Raw genomic sequence first — 15325 nt, 5'->3', positions numbered from 1 at the left:
CCAAATCTGCTGCAAGCCTGGTCTAGATCTATGCTATGTGACAGATCTCCCCCATATCTGCTGCATGCCTGGTCTAGGTCTCTGCTAAGTGACAGATCTCTCCCATATATGCTGCATGCCTGGTCTAGGTCTATGCTATGTGACAGATCTCCCCCATATCTGATGCATGTCCCGTCTAAGACTATTCTATGTGACAGATCTTCCCCATATCTTCTGCATACCTGGTCTCGGTCTATGCTATGTGACAGACCTTCCCCATATCTACTGAATGCCTGGTCTAGGTCTATGCTATGTGACAGACCTACCCCATATCTGCTGCATGCCTGGTCTCGGTCTATGCTATGTGACAGATCTCCCCCATATCTGCTTCATCCCTGGTCTAGGTCTATGCTATGTGACAGATCTCCCCATATCTGCTGCATACCTGGTCTAGGTCTATGCTATGTGACAGATGTCCCCCATATCTGCTGCATGCTCAGTCTAGGTCTATGCTATGTGACAGATCTCCCCCATATCTGCTGCATGCTCGGTGTAGGTTTATGCTATGTGACAGATCTCCCCCATATCTGCTGCATGCTCAGTCTAGGTCTATGCTATGTGACAAATCTCCCCCATATCTGCTGCATGCCTGGTCTATTTAGGTCTATGCTATGTGACAGATCTCACCCATATCTGCTGCATGCCTGGTCTAGGTCTATGCTATGTGACAGATCTCACCCATATCTGCTGCATGCCTGGTCTTGGTCTATGCTATGTGACAGATCTCCCCAATATCTGCTGCATGCCTGGTCTAGGTCTATGCTATGTGACAGACCTTCCCCATATTTGCTGCATGCCTGGTCTAGGTCTATGCTATATGACAGATCTCTCCTCATATATGCTGCATGTCCCATCTAGGTCTATTCTATGTGACAGTTCTCCTTTATATCTGCTGCATGCCTGGTATCAGTCTATGCTATGTGACAGATCTCCCCCATATCTGCTGCATGCCTGGTCTAGGTCTATGCTATGTGACAGATCCTCCCCATATCTGCTGCATGCCTGGTCTATCTAGGTCTATGCAATATGACAGATCTCCCCCATATATGCTGCATGTCCCGTGTAAGTCTATTCTATGTGACAGATCTCCCCCATATCTGCTGCATGCCTGGTATCGGTCTATGCTATGTGACAGATCTCCCCCATATCTGCTGCATGCCTGGTCTAGGTCTATGCTATGTGACAGATCCTCCCCATATCTGCTGCATGCCCTATCTAGGTCTATTCTATGTAACAGATCTCCCCCATATATGCTGCATGTCCCGTGTAAGTCTATTCTATGTGACAGATCTCCCCCATATCTGCTGCATGCCTGGTATCGGTCTATGCTGTGTGATCTTTCTCCCCCATATCTGCTGCATGCCTGGTCTAGGTCTATGCTATGTGACAGACCTCCCCCATATCTGCTGCATGCCCGGTCTAGGTCTATGCTATGTGACAGATCTCCCCCATATCTGCTGTATGCCCCATCTAGGTCTTTGCTATGTGACAGATCTCCCCATTTCTGCTGCATGCCTGGTCTAGGTCAAATGCTATGTGACAGATCTCCCCCATATCTGCTGCATGCCTGGTCTAGGTCAAATGCTATGTGACAGATCTCCCCCATATCTGCTGCATGCGCAATCTAGGTCTTTGCTATGTGACAGATCTCCCCATTTCTGCTGCATGCCTGGTCTAGGTCAAATGCTATGTGACAGATCTCCCCCATATCTGCTGCATGCCCGATCTAGGTCTATGCTATGTGACATATTTCCCCCATATCTGCTGCATGCCCCATCTAGGTCTTTGCTATGTGACAGATCTCCCCCATATCTGCTGCATGCCTGGTCTAGTTCTATGCTATGTGACAGATCTCCCCCATATCTGCTGCATGCCTGGTCTAGGTCTATGCTATGTGACAGATCTCCCCATATCTGCTGCATGCCCGGTCTAGGTCTATGCTATATGACAGACCTCCCCCATATCTGTTGCATGCCTGGTCTAGGTCTATGCTATGTGACAGATCTCCCCATATCTGCTGCATGCCCGGTCTAGGTCTATGCTATATGACAGACCTCCCCCATATCTGCTGCATGCCTGGTCTAGGTCTATGTTTTGTGACAGACCTCCCCCATATCTGTTGCATGCCCAGTCTAAGTCTATGCTACGTGACAGATATCCCCCATATCTGCTGCATGCCCAATCTAGGTCTTTGCTATGTGACAGATCTCCCCCATATCTGCTGCATACCCTGTCTAGGTCTATGCTATGTGACCTTTCTCCCCCATATCTGCTGCATGCCTGGTCTAGGTCTATGCTATGTGACAGATCTCCCCCATATCTGCTGCATACCCTGTCTAGGTCTATGCTATGTGACCTTTCTCCCCCATATCTGCTGCATGCCTGGTCTAGGTCTATGCTATGTGACAGATCTCCCCATATCTGCTGCATGCCTGGTCTAGGTCTATGCTATGTGACAGATCTCCCCCATATCTGCTGCATACCCTGTCTAGGTCTATGCTATGTGACCTTTCTCCCCCATATCTGCTGCATGCCTGGTCTAGGTCTATGCTATGTGACAGATCTCCCCATATCTGCTGCATGCCTGGTCTAGGTCCATGCTATATGACACAGTATTAGTAAATCTCCCCCATATCTGTAAGCATAGGCTGCTCTTCACTAGGGTCCTAGAGCTTCTATTTCACTGCCATGAGTCAGTTAGGATCCTTTTGTGATGGATCCTGATAGACCCATTGTTAAGTTTCCTCTGTCTGTCAAGGAGCAATGAAAACCTGACAGAATTAGTGCAAGTGTGAACAGAGACCATGCTTGAACCTCTACCAAACCCTGTGGATACGATACCTGTTACTACACTGTAGCCTTGCAGCTGATTATACCTTGCTCTGGTAGCAGTTACCACACACCTTACTGCGAGTATAGAGAGTATCACCTCAGTGGTCAGTGAGGGACAAGGTGCACTTACCGCAGCCTGGCAGCAGCTGAGGAGCTCCTGTAGAAGGAAGAGCAGCGCCAGCAGCCTCCAGCTCGTGGTCCTTGCCATGCTCTGTGCCGGGGCTGGAGGATGGCACCGTGTCTCTTGGTATTAGTAAGATGCCGCAGCTGGCAGCATCTCCTCACAAGCTCCCTGTTGTCCGAGCGCAATGTGAAATGAGCGCTGAGAAAAGGTCGCAGTTTGTTGGCGCTAACTCCCCTCCCACTACAACCCCCACCCTCCTCACACAGGACCTCAATGAAGCTGAACCCCTCGTCTGTGCTGAAGAACTCAAGTCCCCAGCACAAGAAGGAACTTTCCACCTCGGAGGGAACATTGCGCCGGGCTGTGCTGACATGAGAAGCTGCTGGTAAGTGGCTGTGCACCGGGAGGTTACCGTCCCCGGAATGCCTACTGGCTACGATGGGGGTTATACTCTACGTGTCTCTTAGATAGTGGGGATGTAGTATTAAAGTGCTCCCTCATATGAAGTAACTGTATAAGGAGCGGAAACTAGTGAACGGTTAGTCAGTGAGGTGTCAGGACGGTAAGTGGTGTCGCGACATTTATAGGCATCTACTGTACTCCCTCTACAGTATGTACTGCTCTCAGTAATTGTACCACAATCTGCTTTTGCACTTGTCAGAAAGCTTTCCAGAGCTCTGCTTGCAGTCAGTGAAAATGAGGTGGAATATTATGGACATCCACAGGATAGATCACAACTGCGTGTATGGGAACAGTCAGCATGGAGCCCGGGACATGTACCTCAGGGTAGTGCCAGGCTGACACATTGTCACTGAGCTTTCCAGCATGGAGCACCCCCCATTTCTAGGTGTAGACCCCTGCTGGTTAGTGACCCCCTCCCTCCAGTTATCTATGGAGAAAGCTGTGGGCACCTCACATTCACTGCATGGGTAATGTAGTATTAGGGGCACCTCACAGTCACTGCATGGGTGATGTACTATTAGGGGCACCTCACATTCACTGCATGGGTGATCTAGTATTAGGGGCACCTCACAGTCACTGCATGGGTGATGTAGTATTAGGGGCACCTCACATTCACTGCATGGGTGATGTAGTATTAGGGGCACCTCACATTCACTGCATGGGTGATGTAGTATTAGGGGCACCTCACAGTCACTGCATGGGTGATGTACTATTAGGGGCACCTCACATTCACTGCATGGGTGATCTAGTATTAGGGGCACCTCACATTCACTGCATGGGTGATGTAGTATTAGGGGCACCTCACATTCACTGCACGGGTGATGTAGTATTAGGGGCACCTCACAGTCACTGCATGGGTGATGTAGTATTAGGGGCACCTCACATTCACTTCATGGGTGATGTATTATTAGGGGCACCTCACATTCACTGCATGGGTGATGTAGTATTAGGGGCACCTCACAGTCACTGCATGGGTGATGTAGTATTAGGGGCACCTCACAGTCACTGCATGGGTAATGTAGTATTAGGGGCAGCTCACATTCACTGCACGGGTGATGTAGTATTAGGGGCACCTCACAGTCACTGCATGGGTGATGTAGTATTAGGGGCACCTCACATTCACTTCATGGGTGATGTATTATTAGGGGCACCTCACATTCACTGCATGGGTGATGTAGTATTAGGGGCACCTCACAGTCACTGCATGGGTGATGTAGTATTAGGGGCACCTCACAGTCACTGCATGGGTAATGTAGTATTAGGGGCAGCTCACATTCACTGCATGGGTGATGTAGCATTAGGGGCAGCTCACATTCACTGCATGGGTGATGTAGTATTAGGGGCACCTCACAGTCACTGCATGGGTGATGTAGTATTAGGGGCACCTCACATCACTGCATGGGTGATGTAGTATTAGGGGCACCTCACAGTCACTGCATGGGTGATGTAGTATTAGGGGCACCTCACAGTCACTGCATGGGTGATGTAGTATTAGGGGCACCTCACATCACTGCATGGGTGATGCAGTATTAGGGGCAACTCACATTCACTGCATGGGTGATGTAGTATTAGGGGCTCCTCACAGTCACTGCATGGGTGATGTAGTATTAGGGGCACCTCACAGTCACTGCATGGGTGATGTAGTATTAGGGGCACCTCACATCACTGCATGGGTGATGTAGTATTAGGGGCACCTCACAGTCACTGCATGGGTGATGTAGTATTAGGGGCTCCTCACAGTCACTGCATGGGTGATGTAGTATTAGGGGCACCTCACAGTCACTGCATGGGTGATGTAGTATTAGGGGCACCTCACATCACTGCATGGGTGATGTAGTATTAGGGGCACCGGTTCCCTAAAACTGTACTCAGTAGACAGGGAACACCCCTCAAAGCTTTATTTACATAGGACTACAATGTGACTTTAGTACTAAATGGCTTTATTTCAGTTGTAGTCCTTGTTCTTCATGTGCTCGGACCTTCCAATACACTGCAGGGTGTGTATTAACTCTATATACTTACAATATTGTATAAAAGTATCTCAGCCGTATTCTTAGAAAAGTCCTCAAGATCAGTTCTCATGGTCCTAATTTTTTACAAATACTATATTGGAGCATACCATACCTTAGAACAGGATTTAGCAACCGTCTGCACTCCAGCTGCTGTGAAACTACAACTCCCAGCATGCACACTTACTCAGCTGTTCTTGTAACTTCTATAGAAGTGAAAGGAGGATCCTGGGAGTTGTAGTTTCAGAACAGCTGGAGTGCCTGTGGTTGCTGATCCCTCTCTTGGAGCATGTAGGTCTTAAGCAGGACCTGTCACCTCCCCTCCTTGCTTTACCCATGAAGCGACAATTCTGGGGCGGCAACAATTCTAGTGCCGCACAAAGTAGCTGTGTACCCTTAGTGCCTCCTTCACAGCAGAATGCCCTCTTAATGCCTCCACAAAGTTGTGCCACCCACAGTCAGGGGCGTAGCTATAGGGGGTGCAGAGGTAGCAGTCGCTACCGGGCCCAGGAGCCTGAGGGGCCCAAAGACTCTTGTGCCGCATAAGACACTGGCATTATAGAAAGTGCATGCTGGTCAATTTACACCTCTGGCTGGAGGGAAGGGGTTAGGTCAAGAATTTGCCTCAGGCAGCAGGAAGGCTACGTGCTCCCCTGTCCCTTTCCAGCAAGCACTGAGGGAAGGGGGGGCCCAAGCTGAACTCTTGCGCTAGGGCCCATGAGCTTTTAGCTACGCCCCTGCCCACAGTAGAATGCCCCCTTAGTGCCCGATACATAGTAGTTATGCCCCTTAGTTCCCCTTCACATTAGTTATGACTTATGCCCCCTTTGTGCCCCTTAACATTAGTTATACCCCATAGGTGCTCCCCGTTCAGTAGTGCTGCCCTGTGATGTTAATAAAAGTTAAAAAAGTAATTCTCATTTAGCCCTGTTCTCCCCATGTCACTGTGCCTGCTTAGTTGAGGAGGAAAGTGCATGGGCCAAGGGATGATCCCTGTCTGTTCACTCTCCTACTGCGCCCCGGAGACATGATGGCGTCACTGTATCGCATCTGCTGGGCCATAACGGATGATGGACAGATCAGCCAGACTCATGCCCGAGTCCGGCTGCTGTGCCTATCATCAGTTACAGTTTGGTCCTCGCCTGCCAGTAAACAGATCAATCATTACTGTATATGTGTGTGCAGCCATGCCACAACAAGTGGCATTAACTGGCACAGCTTCATTTACTACAGATCCATTTCAAGTGAATGGGATCGAGCTGCAGCACCAGCTACAGGACGACTATAGAGGAAACTGAATATTCCATGGGGGCAATACCAGAACAGGAGACATTCACACAGAATCTCTCACCTGTAGAGAGGTCTACCTCTATGACTTTAATTTGCTGTAATAGGACATAGAAGCAGGGGTTGTCTTCATGAGACAATCTGTTTAAAGGGGTAAACCTATCTCGAATATTGATGGCAGACCTACAAGATAAGCCATAAATGCCTGACAGATGTGGGTCACACCTCTAGGACACTCACCTATCTCCAGAATGGGGGTCTCCCAACAACCTCTCCTGCCCAGAATTCAATGTGGAGAGCTGTGCATGTGTATGCAGATGAGAAGGCCACTTTGATGTTGAAATTCGTTGAATCACAGATACAGATATTAAAGAGAATTTGTTGCCTAATTTTGATATATATAATCCACGGCAATGCAATGTAGTGCTGTCTAGCTTAATCCCTTTTTAACATTAACCGTACTTCCGAACTCCAGAAAATGAAATTTGATTGGCATGCTAATGAGGCCCAACCTGTTCAAAGTGCCCAAGACGGCCTCCTCTAAGAGCCCAAGACGGCCTCCTCTAGGAGCCCAAGACCGCCTCTTCATTTGTTCCAAGAACCTGCCCTTTGCATCTTCCAGTCCTGCCCCCTTGTGCAACTTCACTATTTTCATTCAATTCTGCCTGCAACGCATGCACTCTACCTACTGTGAGTCTGAGCGTCAGTTGGGCATTTGGGAGAGGCAATCTTGGGCATTTGGGAGAGGTGATCTTGGGCTCCTGGCGGAGGCGATCCTGTGCTCTTAGAGGAGGCGATCCTGGGCTCTTACAGCAGGTGGTCCTGGGCTCTTACAGGAGGTGGTCCTGGGCTCTTACAGGAGGGGGTCCTGGGCTCTTAGAGGAGGGGGTCCTGGGCTCTTAGAGGAGGGGGTCCTGGGCTCTTAGAGGAGGCGATCCTGGGCTCTTGGAGGAGGTGGTCCTGGGCTCTTAGAGGTGGTGGTCCTGGGCTCTTAGAGGTGGTGGTCTTGGGATCTTGGAGGAGTCTCTCCTGGGCTGTTTGAGGAGGTGGTGCCAAGCTCTCGGAGGAGGTGGTCCTGGGTTCTTGGAGAAGGCAGTAAAATAAGGTGACAGCTTCCTTTAAATGAAAAATAAATATCTGGGCGTCCATTTGAGAAGCATCCGACAAAGCAGCTGAGGTTGAAATGTTGTGTATTGGGGTCTGATAACTGTCTTCTAACAGGAGGACTGATCAGGCATGTTGGCCAGAGACCTTTGGCAGCAGCTAAATCTCCTCTTCTCATTGTAATAAACATGCATGCTCCAGTTTTCACGTCTATGGTGGAGTTTTCAGAAATATCATAAGGCGATAATGTACCTCTAGTAGCCAGGCTTTCTCTAATGACGTGCCGGGAACAGCAGCCATGTCCAGCTTAGGCTACTTTCACACTAGCGGCAGGACGGATCCAACAGGCTGGTTTCCCTGTGGGATCCGTCCTGCCGCTATTTTGCCGTCCCGCCAGACTGCTGCTCCGTCCCCATTGACTATAATGGGGGGCGGGGGCAGAGCACTCCGCCCCCATCCCCATAATAGTCAATTGGTATGGAGCGGCAGTCCAGCTGCACGGCAAAATAACGGCAGGACAGATATGACAAGGTGAACAGCCTGTCGGATCCGTCCTTCTGCTAATGTGAAAGTACCCTTAAACTACTTTCACATTAGAGTTTTTTGCGGATCCGTCCCCATTGACTTACATTGTGTGTCAGGATGGATCCGTCTTGCTCCGCACCACATCGTGAACAGAAAAACACTGCGTATAAGATAAGATAACCTGTACCCGAACACCGAACTTGCATATGACAAGTTCGCTCCGCGCTACTCATTAGGTGGTCGCTGAGAACCTGACGTGTAATCATCACAGCTTAGACTGGAGAAGAGTCACAGGCTGCCTGAGAAGAGTTGAGCTACTGCTCTCCCCGCCCACCTGCTGATGATTGGCTATTTTCTCCTGAGTTTTCTCTTGAACGGCCAATCATCAGCAGGTGGGCGGGGAGAGCAGGAGCTCATGGATTAGCCGGACTCTTCTTAGTCAGCCATGACTCTTCTTTCAACACAGGCCACAATGATAATGCATCAGGGTCTTGGTAACCAGCTAAATATTATCTCATGATTGATGCCCCATGAAATAAATGTATCTGTCACTAGTTTGTGCTCAGTGAGGACAGCATAAGGTTCCCTTTAAAGCTATATGAGTAATTCCTATCTGTTCTACATTTTTCCTGTTTTCTCTGATAGATAGTCGGGGGACAATTAGTCAGCATGGCGCTCAGTGAAAGGCTTACACAATGCCATAGGAACCATCAGCAATGGAAGAACAGTTTGTCATGGTAAGTAGATGCGCACTTACAAATGAAAGTACTGTTGCAGTACATGTAAGAGTTCTTACCTGCTGAATATGAGACAGGGGCGTAGCTAAAGGCTCATGGGCCCTGGTGCAAGAGTTCTGCTTGGGCCCCCCTTCCATCAGTGCTTTCTGGCCAGGGGCAGGGAAGCACATAACCTTCATGCTGCCTAAGGAAAAAATTGATCCCCCCCCATGCCTAATTCTTGACCTAATCCCCTTCCCTCCAGTCAGAGGTGTAACTTGACCAGCATGCACTTTCTATAATACAGGTATCTTATGTGGCACAAGGGTCTTTGGGCCCCCTCAGGCTCCTGGGCCCGGTAGCTACCTCTGCACCCCCTATAGCTACGCCCCTGATATGAGATCACAACACGCCCTAGAATAAGATTACTCTTTCAACCAGAATTTTGAAATATGTTTAACTTAATATGCTACTTATAATTATCTCTTGGTGTTAAAAGAAGCAAGAGGAGTAGCTGAGGGATAATGGGCAAAGTTCAGTAACTGGGTTCAGCTTGCCAAACACGGATGCATGCCATGCTATGTCAGGCAGCAGAGCGGCATTAGTGTGGTGAGTGTTATGGACTTGGTCACAACTGCAACCACTTTGACCCCTATAGCTACGCCAGATATGTATGCAAATCAAAATGCTTTACATCTATATATAAATATATACAAATATTGAAAAAGTGTGAAAAACAAACAATTTTCACACATTTTTTATTTTTTCTGTTAAAAATAAATAAATGCTAAAATAAAAATTACTGAAAAAAATGCCCCATGTATCACTGAAAAAAGTGCAAAACTATTTACATGACCAAACGCAAAAAAAAAAAAGTTTCAATGACACGTGCTAAAAAAAACTGAAATGTCCCTAGTCAGGAAGGGAGTTAACTAGCCTGGTGTAGAACTGGTTAAAAACTCCATTGAGGTAATTGGTAAATGTATAGATTCCTATACACGGAGCTCCCCCTAGTGGTGCTTGCAGGCAGACGGTTTTATCATTTACTGTGTGAAGAAAAGCAAGGGATTTATCAATGTATTTACACCAATTGTCCGGTGGGAATACGTTGAGCGCAGAAGTTATAAGGCACCTGCTCCACTTTTTCTGACGCAGACAGATAAACTGGGAGATGCAGAGCAGGACATTTTTTTATTACAATTTTTATTAAAATTTTTCGACATATGAAATATGAGAAGTCACACCTTACATTCCATGTTGCTTGGAGTAAGTGACTGATACATGCTTGGAAATTGGGGCGGGGGCTCATACTCATACACAGTCCCATAATACATGTTCTTGTACTTTACAGTCCCCATATACAGAGAGGCTGGTGCTCCACGCTCACATTTCTACATACACCTCAGCTGTACCGGCCACAGAAACTTTACCCTTCATTGCCAGACTTGTGTGGGCAGCGGTGTGCACTCATCTCTTGCCTCTGTCATTCCCCCCCCCCCCCCATTCACATCTTCCTAGAAGCAGTAGCCTCCAGGTGATTGTGGCTGGGGGACACTTGAGTCAGGCCACACTGTGTCAGGCAGTCGAGCATTTCTATGGTGAGGGGGGCCTGTGGAACCATTGACTTATAGGCCCGATTGCAGGTGCAGCCGCTTTGACCCCTGGAACTACGCCATCATTTTCTTTTGGTATCCTATGTAATCTGCATCCACTAACCAAATAATCTCATTGTTCCCATGAGGCACAGTGCTGTTTAAAAGTAATTACCCTCCTGTAGATGTCTTACATTACATATTTGTCATGCTGGTTTCTGGTTCAAGAGAACCACCTGAAAATACATAGGGGGCGTGAGCAGCCACCCCAAGAAATGTATCTTCATTTATATCAGTTTTAACATAGTAGCATAGTTTATAAGGCTGAAAAAAGTTGATCCAAAGGAAGGCAAAAACAAACAAACTGTGAGGTAGAAGCCAATTTCCCTTCACTTTAGGGGAAACATTTCCTTCCTGACTCCAATCAGGCAATCAGAATAACTCCCTGGATCAACGACCCCTCTCTAGTAGCTATAGCCTGTAATACTATTACGCTCCAGAAATACATCCAGGCCCCTCTTGAATTCCTTTATTGTACTCGCCATCACCACCTCCTCAGGCAGAGAGTTCCATAGTCTCACTGCTCTTACCGTAAAGAACCCTCTTCTATGTTTGTGTACAAACCTTCTTTCCTCCAGACGCAGAGGATGTCCCCTCGTCACAGTCACCGTCCTGGGGATAAATAGCTGATGGGATAGATCTCTGTACTGACCCCTGATATATTTATACATATTAATTAGATCTCCCCTCAGTCGTCTATTTTCTAAAGTGAATAACCCTAATTTTGATCATCTTTCAGGGTACTGTAGTTGCTCCATTCGGGTTATTACTTTAGTTACCCTCCTCTGAACCCTCTCCAGCTCTGCTATGTCTACCTTGTTCACAGGAGCCCAGAACTGTACACAGTATTCCGTGTGTGGTCTGACTAGTGATTTGTAAAGTGGTAGGACTATGTTCTCATCACGGGCATCTATGCCCCTTTTGATGCAACCCATTATCTTATTGGCCTTGGCAGCAGCTGCCTGACACTGGTTTTTACAGCTAAGGCTACTTTCACACTAGCGTTCGAGGCTCCGCTTGTGAGTTCCGTTTGAAGGCTCTCACAAGCGGCCCCGAACGGATCCGTACAGCCCCAATGCATTCTGAGTGGATGCGGATCCGCTCAGAATGCATCAGTTTGGCACCGCTTGGCCTCCGTTCCGCTCAGCAGGCGGACACCCGAACGCAGCTTGCAGCGTGTTCGTGTCCGCCTGGCCGTGCGGAGCCAAACGGATCCGTCCAGACTTACAATGCAAGTCAATGGGACGGATCCGTTTGACGTTGACACAATATGGTGCAATTTCAAACGGATCCGTCCCCCATTGACTTTCAATGTAAAGTCAGGAGTCCCTATTAATATACCATCAGATCGGAGTTTTCTCCGATCCGATGGTATATTTTAACTTGAAGCGTCCCCATCACCATGGGAACGCCTCTATGTTAGAATATACCATCGGATTTGAGTTACATCGTAAACCTCAGATCCGACAGTATATTCTAACACAGAGGCGTTCCCATGGTGATGGGGACGCTTCATGTTAGAATATACTGAGAACTGTGTACATGACTGCCCCCTGCTGCCTGGCAGATGCTGCCAGGCAGCAGGGGGCAGACCCCCCTCCTCCTGTAATTAACTTATTGGTGGCCAGTGCGGCCCCCCCTCCCTCCCCAGTATTAATTGTAGCCAGTGCAGCCCCCCTCCCTCTATATTCATCTGTGGCCAGTGCGGATTCCCAGTATTAAATATGACCAGTGCGGCCTCCCCCTCCCTCCCTCCCCAGTATTAAATAGGACCAGTGCGGCCTCCCCCTCCCTCTACATTTATTGGTGGCCAGTGCGGATTCCAAGTATTATGACCAGTGAGGCCTCCCCTCTCCCCCCCCCCCCCTAATTAAAATCACCCCCCCCCCCCCATCATTGATGGCAGCGGAGAGTACCGATCGGAGTCCCAGTTTAAATCGCTGGGGCTCCGATCAGTTACCATGGCGACCAAGACGCTATTGCAGTCTTGGCTGCCATGGTTACTTAGCAATAAATACAAGCATTATACTTACCTGAAGAGCTGCGATGTCTGACCGGCCGGGCGCTCCTCCTACTGGTAAGTGACAGGTCTGTGCTATAGGCAATGCGCCGCACAGACCTTTCACTTACCAGTAGGAGGAGCGCCCGGCCGGACACAGACATCACAGCTCTTCAGGTAAGTATAATGCTTGTATTTATTGCCAAGTAACCATGGCAGCCAAGACTGCAATAGCGTCTTGGCTGCCATGGTAACCAATCGGAGCCCCAGCGATTTAAACTGGGACTCCGATCGGTACTCTCCGCTGCCACCAATGATTGGGGGGGGGGGATTTTAATTAAGGGGGGGGAGAGGGGAGGCCTCACTGGTCATAATACTTGGAGTCCGCACTGGCCACCAATAAATATAGAGGGAGGGGGAGGCCGCACTGGTCATATTTAATACTGGGGAGGGAGGGAGGGGGAGGCCGCACTGGTCATATTTAATACTGGGAATCCGCACTGGCCACAGATGAATACAGAGGGAGGGGGGCCGCACTGGTTACAATTAATACTGGGGAGGGAGTGGGGGCCGCACTGGCCACCAATAAGTTAAATACAGGAGGGGGGGGGGGGAAGTCTGCCGCCTGCTGCCTGGCAGCATCTGCCAGGCAGCAGGGGGCAGTCATGTACACAGTTCTCAGTATATTCTAACTTTAAGCGTCCCCATCACCATGGGAACGCTTCTGTGTTTAGAATATACTGTCGGATCTGAGTTTTCCGAAGTGAAAAATCAGATCTGAAATAAACAGTTATGCAAACGGATCCGTTCTGAACGGATGCAAGCGTTTGCATTATAGGAGCGGATCCGTCTGTGCAGACACCAGACGGATCCGCTCCTAACGCAAGTGTGAAAGTAGCCTTAGTTTGCTGTTCGCTAAAAATCCTAAGTCCTTTTCCATGTCAGTGTTTCCCAGTGTTTTACCATTTAGTATGTACGGGTGACTTGCATTATTTCTTCCCATGTGCATAACCTTACATTTGTCAGTGCTAAACCTCATCTACAACTTCTCAGCCCAAGCCTCCAATCTATCAAGATACAGGAAAAACTAGAATATTGTGCAGTTATTTGGTCAGTTATTTTCATCAGTTATTGGGAGCTAAAACCAGGGGCGAGTCAAAAACACAGAACAGAAGGAACTTTTTTCATTATACCTTATCTCTGAGTAGGCTTCACTACTGGTTTTGGTTCACAATAGCTGATGAAAATAACTGACCAAAAAACTGTAGTGTGAACTGGGCCTTAGTGGTTACAGTCTGTAACAGGCACAGGCTTAGTTAGAAGTAATAGGTTAGTTTGGCATAGTCTTTTTAACCTCTTCCCACACCATTACATAAATATATGACATAAGAAGCATTACATATTACATATATACGGGGCCATGGCATATATATATATATATATATATATATATTTATATATATATGTATGTATATACCCCACTGCAACAGCTGACATTGGTGCTAGCACTGATCCCAGCCATTTAACCCCTTAGCTGCCATGTCTTGTAGCAATGGCTGCATTTACAGAGTTTACAGAGGGAGAGAGCTCCCTATCGGGCCTACACAATGTTGTCACAGGGTCCTGATGGATGCCATGTACGGACGCTTGCCAGGCCCTTCTAGAGGCAGGGTCTGATCAGGCCAAGTGTCAGTATAAAACTAACAGTACAGTACACTGCAATATATTGTATCTGCAATCAGATTGTTGCATACTTAAGTCCCCAAGTGGGACTTTAAAATGTAAAAAAAAACTAAAAAAAAAACTGTATCTACTAATTTATAATTTGTAAAAAATGGAAAAAAAATATCGAACTACACATAATTGATATCACCACATTCATAATGAGCTGATCTATAAAAGGATCACGTTACTGTCACGGTGGGTAGGATACAAGATACAATAAACACACAGAAAACCTCTAAACAAGCGTCTAGGCCAGAAGCTGGGGATAAAGGTCACCTCCTGACAATTCCCTACCAGCTCTCCCTGGACTTCTGTACCCACGTTAAGACGGTAAAGGTGGGAATCATCGTGCCCCTGTGCCTAAGGCTGAAGATTCCCTAAAGTCCCTGATATGGTGGAAAGGGGGAAAGAGGCAGCCTGCTTCCTCAGGTCCTGGAGGAGGCAGGTGTCTCGCTAACAGCCTAGACAGAACACAAAAAGAAAACCAAAACTAACTTATCTTGTAGTAGAGCATAAACAGCAAATCCACCTTTCCGCAGAGCAAGACAGAAGCTATAACCCGCACAGAACACTGGGAAGGGGCGTAATTTAAACTCACACAAATGACCGCACCCAGTGCACCTGAAGGGAGGCAGATACAGCTCAACTCCAAACCCAAAACAAACAAAAAACTACACACATGCTGCTAACCTGGCAGACTTCTGCACATAACCTGAGCAGGGCATGACAGTACCCCCTTCTACGGGTGACCTCCGGACACCCCGGCCCAACTTTATCTGGGTGGGCCCTGTGAAAGGCCCTCACCAGTCGGCTGGCACTAACATCCACAGCCAGAACCCACATCCTCTCCT

The 15325-nt window shown here is 48.1% G+C and overlaps 2 protein-coding genes across 2 annotated transcripts in view; one reads left to right on the top strand and one right to left on the bottom strand.

The window, feature by feature from the left end:
* COL4A1 (collagen type IV alpha 1 chain) overlaps window positions 1–3243 on the bottom strand; it is a 207563-nt gene extending 204320 nt beyond the window's left edge. Inside the window, exon 1 of the mRNA XM_044284161.1 lies at window positions 3002–3243. Coding sequence (XP_044140096.1) covers window positions 3002–3079 — 78 coding nt within the window. The 5' untranslated portion in view covers window positions 3080–3243. The remainder of the gene's footprint in view (window positions 1–3001) is intronic.
* A 1-nt stretch (window position 3244) lies between these two features.
* Window positions 3245–15325, top strand: part of COL4A2 (collagen type IV alpha 2 chain) — a 257233-nt gene continuing 245152 nt past the window's right edge. Inside the window, 2 exon segments of the mRNA XM_044284160.1 lie at window positions 3245–3380; window positions 9028–9119. Of these exon segments, the coding sequence (XP_044140095.1) occupies window positions 9052–9119 (68 nt within the window). The 5' untranslated portion in view covers window positions 3245–3380; window positions 9028–9051.

This window comes from Bufo gargarizans, chromosome 3, assembly GCF_014858855.1.
Source record: "Bufo gargarizans isolate SCDJY-AF-19 chromosome 3, ASM1485885v1, whole genome shotgun sequence".
NCBI lineage: Eukaryota > Metazoa > Chordata > Amphibia > Anura > Bufonidae > Bufo > Bufo gargarizans.
This window is presented reverse-complemented; position numbering and strand designations above follow the sequence as displayed.